At 42.1% G+C, this 23,828-nt stretch overlaps 1 protein-coding gene across 8 annotated transcripts in view; it reads right to left on the reverse strand.

The window, feature by feature from the left end:
• Nucleotides 1–23,828, reverse strand: part of MIPOL1 (mirror-image polydactyly 1) — a 357,774-nt gene that overhangs the window by 223,655 nt on the left and 110,291 nt on the right. For all 8 annotated transcript variants that reach the window (XM_025201449.1, XM_025201452.1, XM_025201472.1 and 5 more), the window contains 2 exons: nucleotides 21,346–21,451; nucleotides 1,586–1,715 (listed from right to left, as the gene is read on the reverse strand). In XM_025201449.1, the coding sequence (XP_025057234.1) occupies nucleotides 1,586–1,715; nucleotides 21,346–21,451 (236 nt within the window). The remainder of the gene's footprint in view (nucleotides 1–1,585; nucleotides 1,716–21,345; nucleotides 21,452–23,828) is intronic.

Genomic DNA, 23,828 nt, shown 5'->3' on the forward strand with positions numbered 1-23,828 from the left:
TGTCCCAGGGGAGCGGGGGCACTGGGAGACCCCCGCGGCGGTCAAGGGGTCTGCTTACCTCCAGCAGGGCCGGAGGAGCCGAAGAAACCCCAGGCGCCGGTAGCGCCGGCGCGGGTCGTCAGCCGGGCGTTTATTCGGCTGCGGCTGAACGACGGGGGCGGGGCACGCCGGACGGGAGAAATAAATGGCGACCGTGCCGAGGCAGAGGGGCGGCTGAAGGGAGCGAGACGGGGGGGGGCGCCCCAACGAGCAGGGGATCAGCCGCCGCCTGCGGAGGACGGGGCAACGCCAGGTGGAGGCAGAGCAGGCTGCGAGCCACGCAGCGGAGCACCTGCGGAGTGCGGGGCGACGCCAAGCAGAGGCGGAATAGGCTGCGAGCAGCGCAGCAGGGTAGGCTGCGAGCAACGCAGCGGAGCACCTACGGAGTGCGGGACGACGCCGAGCAGAGGCGGAGCAGGCTGCGAGTCACACGGCAGAACCAGCTGGGAGCAACGCAGTGCAGCACCCGGGAGCGGGACAAGGAGGGGAGAGGTCAGCCTCGTGAAGGGGGCAGCTGCCAGCGGGGAACCTGCCACCCGAGACGGCCGGAGGGGCGACGACGGCGCCGAGAGTGGGGCCAACGATACTCCACGCTATAGAGCCGACGGCACGGGTAACTGGGGCGAGAACTATTGGGAGAGCAGAACAGACATCTGCAGCCCAAGAAAGGGGAGCGTAAGCTGGCATCCTTACGGGGAGAGGCACGACCGGTCCGAAGACCACTGGTAGTCACCAGCGGGTCCGAACCAAGAGAGCGCGAGGCAAGGACGGATTGGGGGCCAGAATAGGAAGACCTGAGGGGGCGTATGGCCGGGGTGTAGGGGAGGACGGAGCCCCGAGAGTTCCCGCGAGGAAGCACGCAAGCACCGGGGGATGCCCCGAGGGAAGACCCCCCACTGAAAGAATCATCAAAGTGAGTGACTGTATCCCAAAATAAAAGGAAGAGGTTTTTTTTTTTCCATTATCTGGCCCCAATCTATTTTATTACTGACCAATCCTGTATAGCATGTGTCAAATGTGGGTGCATTTTGTTAATATGAAAATGTATACAATGTTTAAGAAAATAGTTAATCTTATATTAAGACTTGCTTTTGCTTTAAACAGGAGGAAAATGAAAATATTCATAATATTACCACCTACACAGTAATAAGTAAAAATTTTGCTGAAGGCAATGTCTAGTAAGCTCAAAGCCTTGATTGATTTCCTTTACAGAGCAATCTCTGACTGAGAACCTTGTACTCCAAGTGAAGAAACTCCTGTATAAAATGTCACACTTCCCTGATTTATCCCTGAATAAATCAATAGTGGATTTATTTATTTATTTATTTTTTTGCAATCAGAGCCATTCACCTTGTTCTGTCTGTGGAGGAAAATGTGACTTCATTTGATAATTTTTTAAACAAATTAACCAATGGCATAGAGACTTCTGCCATCCTCTTATGTTCCTTCACAGTGAATTTCACATTAAAATTTACCAGCAGCATTGGATTGCCCTGGCTTCTACAAACAGCTATGTTTTAGCATATAACAGAAAATGCATACATACTCTTTAAGATACTGTTCCAAATGCTGTGCTCGGAGAAGTGCTTCATCTCTCTCTTCATTGGCTAACCTAAGCCTTGCCATAACAGCCTCATCGCGCTCCCGTTGAGCAGAATAAACTTCTTCTACCAGAGCTGCAAAAATAACCAGTATGTTTAACAAACAAGTTTGATGGAGAAATGCAGACCCACAGCTTTAGAAGTATCCCCACATGGGGCCTTATCCAATGTCTACTGAAGTCAGCTGTTTTCCCACTAGCCTCAGTGTGCTTGCAAGTTCCTATATGCTCTACTTCAGTGATTCTTAACCAGGGTTTTGTGGCACCCTGGCCTGCCGCAAGATCCTTTTAAAGGTGCGGTGCAATATCAGCACCGATAGGTATGCAAACACCTACATGTAATTTACAAGATAAACCCAGAGATTTCCATACTGTAAAAAACATTCTGAACCATTACAGTTCTTTGCAACAGAAGAATTGCTCTCTTATTTTTCCATAGTCAAAAAAAAACAAGTGAAAGCTAAGAGCTGGCATTTTCTAAGGGGTGACTTGACTCTAATGAGAGGTGCCTTGAGATAAAAAATGTTAAAAACTACTGCTCTAGATCAGTGGTCCTCTATCTTCTGACCCTATAGGCCAAATGAGTTGCGCTGGACCAGTCCACAGGCCAGATCAAGCCCTGAGCCCCAAGAACAGGTCCTGGGGGCCTGGCACCACCCCTCCCAGGCCCCTATACTAGGTTTGAGCCAGAGGGCCCAGTGCTGCCCCTGTGTGCCTGGAATTAGGCCTAGAGACCAGGTGCCACCCTGCACTGGGATCACGTACCCGATCCAGCACATAGGGTCCGGGGCTCCCCATGGGTCTGTAGATTTGCTTCCTGTGCCAGATTTCTGGACCCATGGGCACCCCTGCTCTAGATAAAATGCTCCTAATCTAAACCCATCAGCTCAATATTGTGTTTCACCCTTCTGGAAATGTTACCCAAGTGGCATTAATAATTAGCATGAGTATCTGAAGAATCAGAAAGGGTACAGGGTTTACCCTCCGAGTAATCATTCAAGACAAGATAACAATTAAAATGATCACTTCTGAAGCAGTGACTCAGAAAGAAAGGGAAAGTTCTGAAGCTCACATTCATATTGAATACCAGCACATCACAAAAAAATTAAGAGAAACTATCCACTCAAGTTGCTTTTAACACCATACAAACTAAATTGTCTAAAGTAGTGAACATAAATACTTAGAAATAAATAGCTGGTCAGACCACAGGACCATCTAGCACAGTAACCTCATTTCCCCCTTAGATAGATACAAACTCTAACTTGCTTAGGTATTTGCATAGTGCTCCTTTCCTTGGTATTCAGAGGATGATAAGGTTAGCATCCCTTTCTTCCTTTCAAGTCTTCCCTTTATTATTTAATATATTGTTATATTATCTGTTAGAGCATGCATGGGCTGTGAAGCATTAGGTGCCAATAAACTAAGATTTGCTATCTATCCTTGGGAGTAAACTAAACACCTTCAAGTCATTCTTCACCCTGTGCTTTCTTTTGCTTCTTGCATTTCAGTTTTCAACCACCTCAGGAACATTGCCAGAATCCCTACTGTGACCCTGCTTTCATGAAAAATCTTATTCATACTTTCATCATTTTCCTTTTTAATATCACAAATCTGTCTTTACAGTAGTCTTAAATCTCTGCTCTCTAAACTTCATGGGACTCAGGACATTGCAACAAAACTACTTGCATTGTAAGAAGAGGTACTATGACCTCTATCACTGTCACTGCCTTCCTATCCATCACCAAATTCATTTAAAAATTAGGTTTCTAAAGGTGTTTATACACCTTTAGAAATCTTTATACACCTTTATACACATGTGGCAGCAGGAAGGCATTTTAATTAGAGCAGCTCTGTGAAGGGGTCTGTGAAGAAGGGCTGGGCTGCACCAGCAGGGAGAGGAGGGAGCTGGACTGGCTCCACAGAGCCCCTGCTGGCCAGGACCCCTGTACTCCTGCTGCCCTGCTCTGGGCCCTGCCAGTGCTGGCCCTGGGACACCGGTGTGGGCCCCATGCTCCCACTAGCTCCCTGCCCACTCACTCCCAGTGCCCCCCAGCCCTGCGGTACAGGCGGGGGGCAGTGTGCAGCCCCGACCCCCTGCTCGCCGGCAGGGAAGAAGCTGGTGCTGTGCACGGGAAAAGCGGCCCCTTGCCCACCCTATGGCACTCATAGCCCGTGCGGGGCTGTCTGGAGCAGGCACAGGCAGCCCCATGTAGGCTGCAAGCCAACTTCAAGCTCCCCTGTTGGCGGCAGCAGCTGTAGCTCCCCTGCTTGCTGCGCCGGGCAGTGTTGGCTGCTGCTGCCCACCCAGAGCTCGTGTGCTGTGCAGCCCACAGGTGGAGGTGGAAAACACTGCTCGGCGTGACCCACAGCTGCTGTTGCCACGTGCAGCCCCAATGAGCGAGCTGGAAGCTAGCACAGTTCCCGGGCTGGCAGTGGGACTGGGTTACAAGGTGGTGCTGAGCACGGGGCAGGGAAAGTGGCCCCTCACCCACCCCGTGCCTGGTGCCCTGCGCTGCAGCCACTCACAGCCCGCCTGCGGCTGTCTGGAGCAGGCACAGGCAGCCCCACATGGGCTGTGAGTGCCTGCAGCGTGGGGCACCAGCGGGGCCAATTTTCCCTGCACTGGGAAGGAGCCCAGGGAAAAGCTGAGCATGGGGGGGAAACACGGGGGGGAAGTGGCCCTTCCCCTGCCCCGTGGCCAGTGTCCTGTGCAGCCCGCAGGGGGCTGCCTGTGCCTGCTCAGGACAGCCCCATGCAAGCTGTGAGCGACTGCAGCATGGGGTGCCAGCCACGGGGTGGGGGAGGGACTGCTTTCCTCCACACTGGGAACGAGCCCAGGGAAAATCTGAGTGGGGGGAGGAGGGAAGTGGCCCCACACCCACCCTGTGGCCGGCGCTCCCTGCTGCAGGGGCTCGCAGCTCATGCGGGGATGTCTGGCGCCGGGACAGATGTCTGGAGCAGGCACAGGCAGCCCCACATGGGCTGTGAGTGGCTGCAGTGTGGGGCACCGGCCATGGGAGGGGAGAGGGGCTGCTTTCCCCCCCTGCACTCAGCTTTTCCTTGGGCCACTTTTCCCCAGGCTCCTTCCCTGCCCAGGTTCCCCCCTGCCCTTCCCCTTTCATTTTTGGCAGGAACTAAGGGAAGATAAATATTAATTTTCTAAATTTTTAGGGGCCCTGCGGGCCAGATAGAATGGTCTTGCAGGCTGGATCCTGCCCGCAAGCCATATTTTGCCCACCCCTGAGATAGCAGTTCAGTTAGTGCGGTCATTTGAAGGATTAGCAAAAAGAATATCAAATATTTGGGCAAAAATGTGGTCTATGCAATGAATACTCTTTAGCCTATAGATTCCCTGAGCCCTTTCCCAAGCAAAGTAGCTCAGGGGCATAGAACATGAGAAGAAAATATAGAGGAATGAATCCTAATAGATCTCTAGAATTTCACTCAGGATGTGAAATCCTCCCTGTGCTTTTAGACTGTAACAAGCAACACTATTAAGAAGCAAACTAAAGGGTGGGGAGACAGACATAACTTTTGCAATTCTGGCATAGTGGACGAGGAGAATAATCTGACTGTCTGAATGAAGAGGGACTGGAGACAGATACACAAGTCAGTTCTAGGGCTATGCTCTCTTTTTAAAAAGGAAGTCAGGTCCACCGTGCCAACATGGTCATGGAAGAGATGTATCAAATTGCATCATTGATAGGAAAACAAGTGTCATGAATACTCTCACAAAACTGTCCAACCACACACACATTTTGAGCTTCTAAATTCCAATTTAAATATCATAAAATATTTTGAATATCCTTTAATGTTTAGAGCTAGAGGAGTTTTCTGCTGCAGAGAGGATCATTTCTCTCATTCTTAGACTGGACCCCAAGCTATAGTAAACTGAGTATCAACTGTGCTTAGACATTGTGTTCTGGTACCTGGAGTCTGTAACCATCCAACAAATACAATGACCTGGTAGCCTTAAAAAATGAGGAACTAAAGCACTTGGAGAAAAAGCATCTTCAAGTGGTCTACAAATATCTATTTTACCTTAAGTCTTTCCATCTCTTGATAGTAAACTGGGCAAGCCTAACTTCTTCCAATACTCTAGCAGTATCTATGTTTCAGTTATTTCTTCTGAACAATCACTCCCCTTTTTAAGATACCCTTCACAAACCTGCCACAGTGCTTTTGATCTCAGATGTACCTGAGCCTTCTTCTGATGCTGACACTGTTTCTGCAAAGAAATGGCTTATCTTGAGTGATTCTTTCCTCCCCCCCCCCCCCCCCCATTTTGTTTGTTTTTCCTCACAGTCCCTATTAAACTAAGCCAATATATTTATATAGTAAACCACGGCGGGTTTCATCTTTTTTGGTCAGGGTACCCCTGCCGGCCAGTTAATGAGAAGGAGGAGGATTTTCATTGAGGGGAGGGGGGCACTTCCGGTTTTGCCGCCATGCTGCTGCATACCCCCAGGGCCTTCCAAAGTACCCCCAGGGGTATGCGTACCTCTGGTTGAAAACCCCTGTAGTAAACATTCAATAACCAGGTCAACATATCTTTAAGACAATTATTACACATCCATTATAGCTTCATATCCATCACACCTGTAATTGTTTTTAAAGTGACACTGCATTTTTTTCATATTAAAAATATATATAATTGAAAGGCCAAAGAAAATCATGCACGAATCTAACTTATTCAAGTGAAAAAAGATGTATTCCTAACAGTAGGTGTACTAAGAAATCTTTAAAAGATGTGCCACTAAATAAATCTGTAAACATCTGTGGAGACCTTGTAGGATCCACATGACTGATTACTGAAGATTTATCTACCAGATCCTTCCACAGGAAAGAGCTTCCATATGATTTTTCATGCAAAAGGAGCTGTGTGTGTGCGCGCACATGTGTAAAATAACATTTAAAAAATTCTATTATAAAATTAGCATTTCTTTAAAAATCCTTTTTCATATTACATGAAAATATTATTACTACAATAGTTAAATAATCACAGCCTTGTTCCTCAAATGCTAATAATGAAGAGATGCACCCTACTTACAAAAAAGTAATTTCTTTCACTTAAAGCACTAAAGCACAGGTTTGAAAATAAATGCATTAAAAATGGATTTTGCCTATTACCTCCACATAGGTGCCACAGAGGTGGCAGAAGAGTCTGCAAAGGACATTTCCTTTCACTCGCTAGCAAGAAATTGAGCAAAACTTAGCCCTTGCGATCTTATGGAAACTAGGGCTATGAAACACCAGCTACTTGACAGACCACAAAGTGTGGCCAGGATCACACCCACACCATAAGCTTAAGGACAGCACAGTGAACTCAGACTCACAGGCTGTTCCAGGTTGCCACACAACACAAGTGTGTTTAGGACAGGGGCAGGCAAAATATGGCTCATGGGCTGAATCCGGTCCACCAGGGAATTCCATCCAGCCCACAAGCCCTGGCTCTGGGCTGCCCCCCTGTAAGCCAGCACCATTATGCAGGAGCCATGGCCCTGGTTGCTAAGCAAGCACCCTCCCCCACCCCAGCCTGGCCTGACCCACCCCCAAACCCAAGCCAGGGGGCAACAGAGACAAGAAGCCTCTGCCTGGCAGAGCTTTTGCCTGGCCACCCTGAAGCTATTCCTGGCCCTCCCTGCCTGCAAGTGGGAATTCAGGTAAGGGCTGGGGCCAGAGATTTCATTTGGGGGAAAGTGGGCCAGGAGCATAGGGAGCAATGCACTATGGAGCTGGCTGGGCTGGCTCTGCACAACACAGGAGCTGCCTGCTCTGGGGCAAGGTGGGGCTGGCCCTGCATGTGACCACCATGTGCGGCTGGGGACTGCGGTGGGAGTGCAAGAGCTGCACGCTATGGGGCTGGATGGGGCTAGCCCTGCACGCTGCCACCATGTGCACCCAGGGACTCAGAGGGGAGCACTACTGGGCCAGGTGGGTCTGGCCCTACACGTTGCCACCACCTGTGGCCGGGAACTAGGGTGGGAGTGTGGGGAAACTGTGTTTTATAGGGCTGGGTGGGGCTGGCCCCACTCGCGGCCACCACATGCAGCTCCAGGGACTTGCACACTCCAGGAACGCCAAGGACCCCCAAACCCACACACACTCCCACCCCACCACAGTACTTCCAAGCACACCCAAAACTTCCCTCCCACACACCCTACTCTCCACCATACCCCAAAACACACCCACACACTCCCACCCTCCACCAAACCCACTTCTACCCCCACATCCTCTGCCCCAAACAAATACTCCACATCCCTCCACACCCACCCCCACACATACCCAATTCCCCACATAGACCCCACACACAATATACAAGAATAAGACTATTTTGAGCTATTATGCAATCGCCTCTAGATACACTATGCAAACGCACATAAATCAGGACAAAATATTTTAAAAATATAATTAAAATAAGTACAGTAGATGTTTGATTCTTTTCGTATACAATTTGTTGGGTTTTTTCCTGCTTTCAAGATGGCAACCCCTCTTCCCAAAAAGAGTACCTCTGGGGGCAAGAGGAGGGACTTCTGGTGGCAAAGGTCAGGGGTTCGGGGTAGGACTTCTGATCCCAGAATAGCAACCAGGGGGTAGGGTACCTGTCAAGGGGCAGGGCTATCCTTGCAGCTCTCTACAGCTCACCAAAACTTGTTAAGGGGCCTCCAGCCAAACTAACTGCCCACCCCTGGTTTAGGAGATCTAGGAAGTATCTAGCCTTTTGAGAGTGCTGCCAAAAAAGGCACATAATCTATACTTTTTAACCTTCCTTTCTTGAAAAGCAAGGACCAAATCAACAAAAAAAAGCAAACAAAATATTCTGCGTAGTTTGGTATGCTTATATAGGAAAATAAAACTACATTCTATATTATATAGAAATACATAGTATTGTATCGTTCTATTACATACACATAAATTAATACTACAAATTTATATATAGTATCAACCAGAAGCATCCAGAAATGAAATATTGGCAAATAATTCAACTTTTAACTGTAATGCAGCCCATTCTGGGTTGTAACTGCACATCAACACTACATTCAGGGAAGGATGTGACAAATATTATGTGACAAATATTACTGGAGATATGCAGATCAGAAGAATGCAATCCTTCAAGTTGGAACATGATTAAGGTAATGGGATCAATGCTGCTCTGCTTATTGGAAAAAGCCAGAGGAATGGATGCCATGGGAGAAGTGCAAGTGATTATAAGGAATCAGATTTTAAAATCCCATTCAAAAGATGGCACCTCCAAGTTTGAAGCCAACATGTGTTCAATGCCTGACTCAGTGAAAAGAGTGCTAGCTACTTAGTCACCAGCTCCACTTTCTTTGGCACCTGGGTTTTCCTTGGAAGCCTTCCACTGACGTACCAACCAACCCTGTCCATCCTGTTTGTTCTGAGGTTTAACCAATGAGGGAAAAAAATGTACTCACATTTCAAGAGAGAAAATTACATATAATAATTGAATATGAATAGTTGGCTTATTAGGTTAAAATAAAGAATACTTTAACAAAGCATGTGTATTATATCTCTATAGCTATATATTTATAGATACATCTATATCTATAGACATATATAGATAGATAGCTATAGCTATCTATCTATCTAATGATGTGTAATAGTCAACGAGTTTATTTCTATAATGCTGTATAAAACTGACCTAACATAAAAAAGCACTAGAGATTATTTTCCACAGCTTACTAAATGTGTGGTAGTAATATACATAAATATTACACTGCTATACAGCGTTATAAATTTTATCTGCTTTGGAATAATTTAATAACATCTTTTTTATAATAACCCCCCCAGTTATCCTGTAAGAGCTCTTTATTTCAAAACCACCATTATTCTAAACCCATCAACTCTAAAACATTTTTAGATTTTAGTAAAGAAAACAATTGTAAACAGAGAGCTTTTGTAAGGTAGATAGCTATTACAAAGTTCACTTAGAAAATCAATATAGCATTTTAGTTGGAATTTGCTCATTAAACACCCACAGCTCTAATGCAAATTATGATGGAATGAATAAAGCAAATACATATGCTTCTTTCTTTTTATTAAATGTAAAATCTACTGTTAATTGCGTCTGGTATGTCATATAAACTTTTCTCCTTAACTATTAAATGGGAGCTTTTACAAAAGTCATTAGAGATTCTCTTTCTTTGACTTGTATAAATTTCAATATTTGTTCAGTAAAGGTTCACAGCAGTTAAATTACATTAACAAATATTATTAGCTACTATGTAAGCCAACTAAGTAAAATACTTATATTGCAGGTAAAACAAATCATTGCGTGTTTACAATAATATTTGGATATGTCCATTTTTAAACAAGCTTATCAAATATCCTGTAATTCTTAGTCAAATGAGAGAGACTCAAAGTAGATTTTTCCCCCAAATACTCAAATTTGTTTAGTAAGCTAATTGTTTTCTAATATGGGAGAAAGTAAATATGAAGAAGATGAACCATACTGAGTATGAGTTTACCAAGTCAAAGCAGTGTACATATTTTCTTAGTTGAACCTGATTCTTTTGGCAAACCTGCATTCCACACTTTTTAAACTACCTTTAAAAATAAAGTAGTGTTGGAAATTATTCTAGTTTAAACAGTGGTTCATGATTCTCCAAACAACAGAACTTTGGGGGAAGGGAGGGAGTACTTTCCCAAGAAAGGAATCTGTTTGCCGATTTCCTGAAGGTCATCTGTGTAAATAGAAAACTAAATGGGAAAGGCAGAAAAAAAGGAAGAAAAAAATGCTTAGGATTTAAAACAACTACCTCAGCAAAATCACTTAACATTATTCATATTAAAAAAGCCAGATAAAAAGATAAGACCGTATTAATAGAGTGGAGAACATTATTCACAATGCTCTTTCAGAAGTAATAATAAATATTACAATATTCTAATGATTGGATTTCAAAATATTTCACTATTACAAAAATACAGTGATATTTTAGGATTCTACAAAGTATTTTGCATTACTAGAAGTAGACTTTTCAATTTTTTATTTAAAAAAAAAAAGCTCCAAAAATTAGAAACAAAAGCTTAAAAAAAATTACTGCAGGATTTCACTAATTTTTTTAATGCTTTTTTACTTTCTCTCATTAATTCTAGCTGTAATGGTTTATGAGATATTTTCATGGAACAAGAGTGTCAAAAATGCCATAAATAATAATTTTCTGTTGTAGGGCATTAGGGTTCTTTTAGTGTTAGATTTAGTATTCAAGATTAGTGGTTGTTGAACTCTGTGTGACCTAGGATTTTCTTAGCATTTGTTCTGCAATCATCACAGCACTTTAAACAGTTACCCCCCCAGTATTGCCATAACAGTAAAAAGACAGTGTACATGACAGGATATATATTTATGATAAAATGCTTGGAGTACCCCAAGTTAAAATATTTCAAAGCTAACTGAAAATAACATATTTGCAAGTCCTCTGACACCATAATTTGACCCCTATTTCAAGCTGTATACAACTCTGTATGGAATTAAGGTTTAGTTTGCAGAAAAAAATTCTTTATTCCCCTGCCTTTGAAGATATAGTCTAAAGTCACAACAAGAAACAATATGCTTGGTAGAATTGTACTTTGAATTTAAGATTCCTGTAATGAGTTAATTCTACTTAGTACTTTCCATGAAAGATTTGTCAGCTGACATTTATCTGCTGTGGTGGTTGTAACTGTTGTTCCCTCTCTTTTGGGGATGGGAGGGGGAAGAAGGCAGACAATTACGGGAAGAGAAAGGAGAAAGGAAAATAGAGAAGAAGTTCACCAAGGAATATCTTCCTTTTCAGCTTTGCCATCCCTCTTTCATCATCTCCCACAACACTGGGTTGCAAAAGCATAGAAAAGTTCCAAATCTGTTCTAACCAGATAGGCCATTACTATAGATATTTATTTGAAATTACTTCCCAAAATGAAATGTTCATTTATGAAAAACATTTTCATTATTCATTTATTTTAGAAACCCAAATACATTAACACTTTTTTTTAAATTGGGGTTAATGACTATGACTCTAGCTCTTAATTTAGAAACTGATCTTACTGTAATCAAATAAATGGAAACAGATTGATTACATTGCTGTGAAAGTCATTAAAATGTGCTATCAATCTGTTTCTGCGCACACATGTTGCAAAGTGCTGATAATCCCTGGAAATATTCTAAAAGTAAGGGACTTATTCAGCTCCCACTGAGGTCAGTGGCAAAACTCCCATGATCTTCATTTTTTTTAACATTCTGTGATGTTCTAATATGGAGTAGGCAACTTGGTCAGGTTCTTTAGCTACAATTTTGGAAGTTGCAATCACATATTTTAAGTTTCATATGGTACCTGGAAATTAGAAGTAAAATAACAAACAGTAATAAGAAAATGGCAAAAAACAACATTTTTGACTGGTCTATACTAGGAGTTAGAGACTACAATCCATTTACATATAAATGTGACACTGTAGATAAAACAATCTGAACAAACACAGATAGAATGCCCTGACACCTTTATTGCTCTGTGTTTGTTATATGTATTTAGTGTGTAGTATTAATCTGTTCCTAAATTTCTGATGCTGTAAACACACTGATTTTACTAAAGAGCTTAAATTGCTTAGTTGGCAACTATCAAATGGAGCTCTGCATGGTGTTTTTATTATGTACACAAATCCCTGTTCAGTTAAAAACAAAATGGGAAAATTTGGACATAGACCTTCAGGACTTACCCAACTTGATTATTGTGAAAACTAGTTATTGTACAACTTTAACCCCTCCATTTTCAATATTTCAGTATTCAATCAGCTGTATTTCACACAGCCGATTTTACAAACAAAAAAACCCCCAAACCCTTGATATCCATCCTATTCAAACTTTTTCTATGAATGACCACTGTTGCCTGAGTACTTATTTCATGAAAAAGGATTAGCAGATAAGGTGGGCTTGCATACGGATGTCTACAGATTACGTTCATCTTTGCCTTTTATAGTTTGACATGTTATAGTTTGTCATGTTATCTCTTAAACAGATGATGATTTAGGATTCCCCTTTTGATTTTAGGGATAGGGGAGAAGAAGAACATTTTTGTGTTTTTATTTGACATTCCAGAAGGGGGATAACACACCCACTCACTACCCAGGCCTTATCAGAAATATAACTGCAAAAAAGTCAGATGGATTTTTATGAAGAAACAAAAGCTATAAATGACTTAATACGGTAATATCAATCTTGTTATATATTCAGATTTTAGAGTGTAGACGGCTATGGCATGTACGCTATTTTTAGAACACTGACATTTTCAATCATTTCAATGTAGACTTTAAAGTAATACAGTTTAAGCTACCAATTTTAGAGCTTTCAGTTTGAGTCACAACAAAATTTATTTTCTGTCCCTTTGATAGGGCAATACACATTTCCATACAGATAATGCAAATGGATGCTTTTGTCACTTGTAAATATTTTACAAATGCTATTGTCATTTAAAAAATATTTTATGATGTATAAAAAGGTTTGTAAAACATTAAGAACATATTTACATAATGCAAGGTTGATATAATAAATAAAAAATGATTATTTATACTGTACACACAAATAAAGAAAAATTGAATAATTAGTGAATGTATAGCTATTACATACTTTTTATAAACATATGATAACATATATATTTAGGCTTATAAACATAAAGGTTGGGAACTACTGAGTTCTTTTGGCTAAAACCCAGTATTGGCCTTAGTTCAGTTTAATTGGAAGAGGATCTTGAATTCATCTTCTCCATGAGATATCAGGAACCTGGATTTCTGTTTGTACCAAAGGTTAATAAGAAATGTGTCTGCAAAAGTCAAACAGCATTAAATACCAAAAACTGATTATTATTCCACAGGAGTTGTTCTGTCATTCATAATCTCTCCATGCTCCAACCTTCCACAGCTAATCTTTAATGGATGACATGCAAGAAAGAAAAATAACTAACATCTAAAGAGAGGACTCTAAAGTGGAGCTTTGAAGAAATGTAAAATACTTTCTTCTGTGCTAGAAGTAACTCCACCTGCTCTTACTAAAGAGATCACTTAAAGTAAGAGGAAATAAGCAATGTTAAATCAAACATTTAATTAATATCCAACAGAATATTTGTTTTCATTTTTGCTGTTGTGAATACACAGATAAATTATTTTTAAAGTTAACGCAGGTCATTTTTTATGGTGCTATGCACTTCATTATATTCATGTTCATATCTGAGGATTCAAAGAACTTCACAATCATCAGTTCCCAATATTATTACACATTGGAACAGATAAAACATTTTACTTCACTGTAGCACTCTTGCTACATTTTTTGAGACACAGGCATAAAAGCAAATGAAATGTAATCAGCAAAGAGTTTCAGAGAAAGGTAGTTTCTTCCATTTTTCATTTCTGAGAGGAAGAAAAACAGGACACAGCTTTGGAAGAGGGGAAATGGACTTCCCAAGTACATAAGGCTTAGCACTTAAGTGGTCAACTCCTTTCTGTGTTAACATTCACACAGACAAAAGTAAACTGTCAATATTTTTTGCATATATTAATTTATAAGCAGATCCAAATAAATGCTCCACTTAAAATCTGATAGATTTCTATAACAACACTTGGCAGTTTCAAAGATCTCAAAGCATTTCTTTCTGTTTATGATGGTCTAAAGCAGAGGTGACGAACCTGCAGCATGTGTGCCACATAGGCAGTCTTTGTGTATGGCATACAGCAGATTAGAGAGGGAACAGGTAGCATGCCAGCAGGTTAGGCAGGAAGCAGACAGCAGAGCAGCAGATCACAGGATGGGGAGTAGAAGGCAGAGCAGCAAATGGTAGGGGCACTCAGGGGACGGGGGATAATTTATGGCATACCTAGACAAAAAGTTGGTTCCCACTGGTTGAAGGCAGTGGTTCTTAACCGTTATAGACTCTGGGGACCCCTGGTTAGATTCAAAGCTTTCCTCACAAAATGCCAGCTCTTAGGAATCCATAGTGTCAAAAACTATTTGAAATCTCCAAGTTTATCTTGTGAATCATGTGTAGGTGTTTGCACAAGTAATAGTTCTAGTATTGTGCCACAACCTTAAAAAGATCTTGTGGCACACCTTAGCTGAGACCACGACAGATTTCTCTTCATGTTGCCAGTCTCCTATTTTGAGAGCACTGCTCCAGTCACATAGCAATGTCTGCCTCAAATACTTGCCACATGATTTTATTTTTGTATCACTTTCCCATCACATCTTTTAAACACGTAAGAACTGTACAAGTAAAGGTACAGTTTCCAAAGAAGCCTATATATCAGAAAATGTAATATTGTCCTAACAGGTATACGGGATACCGGTTTCATTAGCACATACTTTTCCCCTTCTATCATCAACAGTTCTCTCCCTCCATGAATTATTCACACTATTTTCTTTTTTTGTTACCTTACCTCTGAATTGCTGCTGAAAACTGAATTTGGAATCAACTGCCAAGAAAGCTAACGGCATATTGGGCTGCATTGGTAGGAGTGTTTGGGCAGGTCAAAGGAAGTGATTATTCATCTATTCAGCACTGATAAAGCCACATCTGGAGTACTGTGTTCAGTTTTGCCCCCCCCCCCCCCCTCCCCCCGCTACTACAACCACATCTGGGTTACTGTGTTCAGTTTTTCCCCCCCCCCCTCCCCCCCCACTATAGAAAGGATGTGGACAAATCGGAGAGGGTCCAGTGGAAGGCAACAAAAATGGTTAGGGGGCTGGGGCACATGACTTGAGGAAAGACTGAGGGAACTGGGCTTATTTAGTCTAGAGAAGAGGAGATCAAGAGTGGCTTTAATAGCAGCCTTCAACTACCTGAAGGGGGGCTCGAAAGAGGACAGAGCTAGACTGTTCTCAGTGGTGGCCAATGACAGAACAAGGAGCAACGGTCTCAAGTTGTAGCAAGGGAAGTTTAGGTTAGATTAGGTTAGATATTAGGAAGAATTTCCTCACTAGGAGGGTAGTAGGGGTGTGTGAAATGGGCCATATTCATTCAGATTCAGCCTGAATCGGGGACAGTGATTCAATTAATTGATTCAGATCACTGTCCCCAATTCAATTTGGTGAAATCCAAATCTGAAGATTCGATGCTGTGAGAATCAGCATTTCAGCCACAGACACAGCTTTGAATGTTTTTTCTACATACCTCAAGGTACCAGGTGTGGCTCATGAACACTGTGATGCTGGGGCAGATGGAGTGTCCAACAGAAGTGCGGGGGCCCCCTCCCCCCGTGCTTGGCAGCAAACCTGGAAGTGGCCCACAGATACTTCTGGTCCACTTCTGAGTCCACTGTGAGAATCAGCATTTCAGCCACAGACACAGCTTTGAATGTTTTTTCTACATACCTCAAGGTACCAGGTGTGGCTCATGAACACTGTGATGCTGGGGCAGATGGAGTGTCCAACAGAAGTGCGGGGGCCCCCTCCCCCCGTGCTTGGCAGCAAACCTGGAAGTGGCCCACAGATACTTCTGGTCCACTTCTGAGTCCACCAGGGAGTGTGCAGCCCCATCCCCCCCCCCCCCCCACACCGCCCCCCAATTTGCGGCGGGGGGGCGCGCCCCAGCCCTAGGAGGCACCAGTCACTGAGCCAGGGAGGCACAGGGGGCCCCCACATGCACTCCTTGGCAGCCCCAGAAGTGGACTTCTGGTCCACTTCCGGGTCTGCTGCCGAGCATGCTAGGGACCCTCCCATGCTCCTGTGGGACACTCCATCCACCTCATCATCTCAGCATTCATGAGCCCCCTGGTACCTTGAGGTATGTAGAAAAAACATTTAAAGCTGCGTCTGTGTCCGAATCATCGAATCTTTCTGAACCTCTCCAAATTGATTCAGAGGGTTCCGATTTGATTTGGAAAGATTAAATGGTCTCCTGATTCCATTCGGATTTGGAGACTCGGCCACAGAATTGGGGCAATTCTCTGCCGAATCGAATCAGCAACTGAAGCTTCGCACAGCCCTAGAAGGTAGTAAAACACTGGAAAAAGTTACCTAGAGAGATCATGGAATCTCCATCCTTGGAAGCTTTTAAGACCTGGCTAGGCAAAGCTTTGGCTGGGATGATCTTGTTGGGGATGGTCCTGCCTTTGAGCAGGAGGTTGGACTAGATGACCTCCTGAGGTCCCTTCCAGCCCCAATTTTCTATGATTCGATCTTATACAGGGCAAAGGTTTCTACTGTTAATTGTAATAAGCTGGTATTTGTTGAAACAGTCTACCCTATCAGTCAATGTTGATTCTGCGGAGAAAGGGTTAAGCCAGTTTGCTGATTCATAGAGGCAGGTACCTTATTACCTCATACAGAGAGGTATGGCTCTTAGGCTCCATCTACACATTATATTTAAGGCATGTTTAACCAGTTAATCACACTTTAAGTGCTCACCTAACCACACATTCAATCAATTAATGGTGTGATGAAAAGAGGAATAAGCTACAACATCAGGTCCCTCCTGACCCTAGCTACTATGAAACTATTACTCCACAAAATGTGTAATAGGAAGCAGCTAGAAAGTTATCATGCCATTAACTGGAAGTGTGGCCAGAGGCCCCTATGGCTTCTCAGTTGATTGAAGCCTCCAGCTGGGAGGGCCTACGTGCACACCCAAGCCTCAGAGATCCCAGCTGACAGGGCTACCAGCCACAGGGGGCCCCATGTACCCCTGTGGCTGGGAAATGGCAGCGGCTGCAATCTCCCAGCTGCAGGGGCACCCCATGCACCCCCATGGCTGGGAGCCCAGCTGCTGCAATCTCTCAGCTGTGGGGGTGCATAAGGCTCCCCCTGCACCAGCAAATAAGGCATGATGGGATCTAAGGCACAATCCCACAATCATGCCTCCTGCCAGGCACATGTTTTGAATATCCTGAAAATGCAATAGTCAATCCAGTGCTAAGTTCCTGCTAATCATACTGCTCCTTGTCTTTATGGCACCTTAAACAGTAAGTGTAAAGTCATTCTATAAGCAAAATGCTTATGAGGCCACTTTTCTGGGAAAGTGAAGTGACTTTGGTTTACCAAATATAGGATTTAAATGCAAATAGCAGGAGAAAAAAGTCCCAAATCCACCCCAAAAACAACAGGATAGGATATTTAGGGTGACAGTGTGAGAGTTGGAGAAGCCAAACTACTACATAAAGTTTCTCTTCTGTATCCTTCTCCAACTTAGGTAATAGGCATTCCACTGAAAAACAGCACCTGGGAAGTGCACTTCTCTATTTCTGTGACCAAAAGAGTAAGTTATTTAATTGATCTAAAGTAGTGGCTTTCAACCTTTTTTCATTTGCAGACCCCTAAAAATTTCAAATGGAGGTGCAGACCCCTTTGGAAATTTTGAATATAGTAGTAGATCCTTTTGAATGGTAAGTGTGAGCATTCACATACTTTTGACTGATCATAAGCACCTTTCACAGACCCCTAACACATAGCCTGCAGACCCCCAGGGGTCCATGGACCACAGATTTAAAACCACTGGTCTAAAGGAATGTAGTTTTTAAGAGTCATTTTTCAGAAACAGTATGCTGATCACCAGCTTAATTAGCATTTTCAGGTTGCCCCTATTAGGCAGTATGGCTTAGAAATATTGGTCTATTCCTTCCCCTCCTCCCCTCCCCCTCCTCCTGATGAAATTGTTTCCTTTTCTGGATTACTGGTCCAAGTCTCATCTCCCAAATCAAAATGGGGGAAAAAGAAGTGTGTGCATCTGGGGGGACATGACCAAGCCCACCATAACAAACAAAATCCCAACAAAAACAACTTGAGATACTTGGGACAGAAAAGGTAACTGAGGACAAAGACTGGTATAAGGCAAGGACAGAGGGAGAGAGGAAGGCCCTATCTGACAACATATCCTAATTATATATTGCAGACAATTACAAGTGCCTTGTATCGCTCTCCTTTCCATTTTTCCTTCCTCTTTTGTTGTTGCCCTGCAGCCCTTCAGATATTTGCCCTCTTCCTCTTTATTCCTTCTTATGCAGGTTATGCTTTTCAAGAAGTGAGGACCATAAAACAAGCTTTGGGTATTTGTTGCTGAAATCTATGATAGTTTAAAATTAAAAATCGCCTTTTCTTCTGTCTCTATGTTTTCTTGTCCTGCCACAAATTTAAAATGAGCAAAAACCTCTCAGTTGGAAGGTTACCTTTTTAAAGCTAATTGTAATGTCTCTGGGAGTAGATGGTAACTGTTTTATGATGTACTTTTGTGATACTGTTTTTTTATATACTTTTGCAAAGTCATTTTCCTATTATGGCTTCCTACCGACTCTGATAAGAATGCAAACAGCCATATTTATTAACCTCACTCTTCCAGGTGCATACACAGTAGTAATTAAACATTAACAAAGTGCTAGGATTTCATATCCCCCTTCCTCAAAAAACTAAACACAAGCAAATGAAATAATTTTCCTAAATTTTAAATTCCTTAAAATTTCCATTACTAAAGCCTTTGGCTACCTACTAGATCAGTTTCTTCAGTTATTTTTTAGAGATACGCACAAACCTGCACTGAACCAAATTCAGTTTGGTTCAGATAACTCCATATTTCCAAATTATCCCAACCACCTCTTTTATATTGGTAAAGAGACCAAGAAGTAAACAATGTATAGAGGTTACTAATGATTTCTGCTTCCAGTTAGATTACAAACAGAAAGACATCCTATTTCTCAGCAATTATTTATCACTATGATTTTGTACTATTTGAATCAGAAGGTGCAGAAGGCAGAAAGAGAGTAGGGCCACAAAAATAGTTATTGTATCATTCGATCCCCCACTGCATTGCGCTGCATGGGAGGGGATTCCACTTCAAGCCCTCAGAGACCCTGATTGCCACTGCTGCAGCCAGTGACTGTGGGCCTTTTTTTTTTTTTTTTTTTTTTTAAGTGCTGGGAGGCTGGGGCTGGGCAGGGCAGTCATGCGGGCTTCTCCCGTGGCTCTCCCCACCTGAGGGGAGGCAGGCACAGCTAGAGGAGCCACAGAAGAACCCACAGCTGCCTGGCTATGCCTGCCTCTCCCTGGCCAATCTGACTCAGTGCCAAATCTCCAATTCTGATTTGGCCGAATCAAATGGGGAAAGTGATTCGAATCACCGAATCGAATCACTGTCCTCTGAATCAGCCAAATCTGAATCCAAATTGAATACTTCCCTATTCGCACAGGCCTACTATTCATGTCATATCTTTTTGGACAGGATACCATTCTCATATTTAGAAATATAATCAGAAAATAAAAAAGGAAAAAGATTCCCAACAGTTATGTCTCTATGGTTAGTAATCTGACTATATATTTTGTATCTATGGTATTTTTTCAGAGGGTTTAACAAGCAATGAAGATCTACTTTGAATAAAATATTTCTTTATTATACACACAGAAGTAAAACACTGCACAAACATCCAAAAACAAACATATAACCTGGAATTTAATCCAAACTATTTACATAAAAGTTTGGCTGCAACATAATCAAGATGTAACCATAGTATATACAGAAGATTTATTTCTTCTGATTATGCACAGGATGGCTTAGTCAAAAAGAAACTTTACTTCCCAGAACCTTGCTCTACCCCTGCCACAACAAACTGGCCCCAGGCACCCTCTTTTCTATCTGTGGCACACAAAGTAGATCACTCTTACAAGTCTCACATTAAACAAAAAGTCAACCATCCTTTTTATTGTCTTTAAGCTGGAGCATTTTATTTATATTTTTTCCACCACTATTTTCCTAGGGATAATGAGTCCCTTCCATACCAGTGTTTTGGACACAGGTATCTGACCTATTAATATTATATAAAAATGTACATTAAGTAGCAATTTTACACTTTGCTCCTACTTTAAAAGTTTATTTTCAAGAAAAATTAAGGTTATGTGAAGTAATTCATAAAATGTTCATATCCTATTTAAATCATATGGAGAAAGATTTGAAAAATAACAGTCATCTGTCTTTTAGGTATTACAGTATTGCCTCTCTATTAATAGTATGCTGGATCTATATAGTATATTGTAGACCCCAAAATTAGAAATCACTTCTCAATACTAAAACATTCCTTTCTTACAAACCTACCTGAAGAACAATGGTTAAACAACACCAACACATGCGTGTTGTGTTGTATTGTGTTCCAAATTTCTTTTAAAGTAGTGCCAGTAGTGCCTTTTAACTTTAAAAACCTTTCACTTTGGAAATCTGTTATAAACTTCATCCTCTGGAGATATACCATCATCAACGTCATCAGACAAAAATTCATTAACTACCAGAAGAAGAGATTTTTCAAGTAAAGTGCAGGTCTCCAGTTGAGGTGAACGTGTGACTATCTCCCTACAAAGCGGGGTAGTATTGCTCTGAACAAGCTAAAACAATAAGTGGTATTTGAACTGCTGGTTGAAAGGTAGAGGCACTGGTAATCATTATTTCCCCTTGTTTGTTCAGGACCTTCCAACAAAACAAACAACCTTTTTGTGATTGGATTGACATGGTGTTAACAATGCATTTAATGCCCAAATCAGTATGAATACAGGTAAAGCTCTTACTAATACCAGTACCAGGATGTTAAAGCCACCTATTTTCTAGGCAACTCTAAACAGCCACACATAAAAAAAAAAGTCAAACCTTCCCTCCTTTAGCAAATATAGCTAACATTCACTAGGCCACGTCATATAGCAACCGCAGGTACTGTATGATCTATATGACCATCTGTTAAATGCTTGCCTACTGTACCTGCAGTCTTTTCTGCAATCTTAGCTTCCGTAGCTCTCTCTTGCAGTTCTAAGTCCAGCTTTATTGTCTTCAGCTCCTTGTCCTTTTCAGCCAGCTTATCTTGAAGCTGAATTGAACAAATGGACAATGTGATTCTTTTCAGGTAAATATTCTCAACAAGCTCTATTAACCCACAGCAAAATATAAAATTATACACCTCCCAAAATTATTCCCCTCCTTCCAGAGAAAAACAAACACTAAGGAACACAACAGTTGTCTAATGAATCTGTACTGATTTCAACTGCTGAAGAAAAACACACCCTTTTCTTCAACTCTTATTTTCATCTTCTCTGCTCTGTAAAGCAGATAACATTAGTGTCATTTTCATCTGGGATACTGCCTCTCAGAAGTTGCTAGCCATGGCAATACTGCGCAAAGAAATTCAGAAGCAAGAAGGGATGAGTGATGCATCTCATTCCTCAGACTATTGTCACCAGAAAATGCTTTCATGGCAACGTCTCAGCAAACTGAAACAACTGGATGGAGTATGTAGGAGTAGCACATTCCTTCATGTATATCTTGCATGCCAAAATGATGCTTGTGGAGGGCTTTTGTTGTATTGGGGCATTTTCTGGGTCTTTATTTGGGAGACTTAAGTGAAGTTATCATTCAATAATAAAATAAATACATCATGGAATGGTCAAAATCTGTCACTGGCTTTGCATATGTGACACACTGACAAAGGGAATTGTACAGAATGCCACTGAGGATAGGATTTGACTCCAAAATGCTGTATTAAAGCAGTGAGGTGGCATCAGGGCCTTCCAATGAAGTGGCCTCGAAATACAGCATAGAGATTTGGGAGGTGGGGGGGGGGTTAAAACAAATTTCTCCTTGTGCTTATAAGCATGTAGCAACTTATACTGAACTGGCATGGTCTGTTTGAGCTGTCTAAGAATGGGCATAAATTGCTTAAAACAAAATAGAAGCCATGGAAAGTACATTTTCACCCTTTGATAATGTGGATGCTTCATTATTTAAATTTCTACACCGTCTTAGACTGAAGTACTTTCTACACAACATAAAAGCAAATAAACAAGACATACAGAGTGATGCTGGAGGTATTAGATACTAAAATATCACTGATAAAGCATGGAATGGTGGTGAACTGGAGGACAAAACACTTTCAGAACTGCAGACAAGCTCAGAGTCTCAGAATCCTCCAGATTCCAGAGAGAAAATTCCCTGGAGACCACAACAGAGAATCAGAGGATTTGGGAGTTAAAATGATCTGCACTTGGAATGTACACATTCTCCAAAGTTTCCTTCAAATAGAGCGCACTATAAAGTAGAGGATGGATCTTGTGTTTCATAGATTTCATAGACATTTGGGCTGGAAGGGACCCTGGGGGATCATCAAGTCCAGCCCCCCGCCTCATGGGCAGGAAGTCAGCAGGGATCATAGGATTCCCAGCAAGATAAGCATCCAAATGTGTCTTGAAGGCATTCAGAGTGGGTGCTTGAGCCGCCTCTGGTGACAATCTATTCCAAACCTTGGGGGCTCGGACAGTAAAGAAGTTCTTCCTTATGTCCAACTTGAATCAGTCGCGGCGGAGCTTGTGACCATTTGATCTTGTCATCCCTTGGGGTGCTCTGGTGAACAGATGTTCCCCCAGATCCTGATGAACACCCCTGATAAACTTATAGGTGGCCACCAGATCACCCCTGAGCCTGTGCTTTTCCAGGCTAAAGAGCCCCAGGGCTCTCAGCCTCTCATCATAAGGTCTGTTTTCTTGACCTCTGACCATGCATGTGGTTCTTCTCTGGACTCTCTCAAGTGTTCTCTATATGTTCTAAAATTATATAGATTTAAAAAATAATTTTACACTGATTATCATTTTAATTTTGTTATTAGGCAAAGTAATGGTTCAGCACACAGAAGACAGAATATTCAAGAGCAGATCATTCAACCTGGGGATATAGAAATGAGGTCATGTTTAAATGACTAACTTCTGTGAGAATTAGGGTACAGTAACAACAAAGCCTGGACAAATATGGTCAGGAAAGAACAATACAATAAGAAATAAAGTTCGGGTCAATCAGCTGTAATATGTAAATTAATTAAATTGTAGTACAATTTGGATATGCTAATAAAAAGAGAAAACTTCACTCCACCCTCAGTTCTGCAAATACTTAGGCACCATGTGTAAAGTTTACAATGACTTCAATGAGATAACCAAAATGAGTCAAGTTAAGACAGTGCGTGCTTACAGGACTGGGGCTTAACATAATCATGCCTACTTGTGAGACTGTCCTTTCTCCCCTCTTGGCAAATACTGTAGTTGCAACCTGTAGGAAGATTTCATATTACTAAAATACCATTACTTTTGTGCAATTGTGTGTGGTACTTTTATTATTAATCCACTATAATAACCTCATAATATAGTCAACTTTATTTGCTATTGTCAAATTAATGAATGCGATAGTGCACCACAAAATATGTG

Source organism: Alligator sinensis, unplaced genomic scaffold, assembly GCF_000455745.1.
Source record: "Alligator sinensis unplaced genomic scaffold, ASM45574v1 scaffold280_1, whole genome shotgun sequence".
Lineage (NCBI taxonomy): Eukaryota > Metazoa > Chordata > Crocodylia > Alligatoridae > Alligator > Alligator sinensis.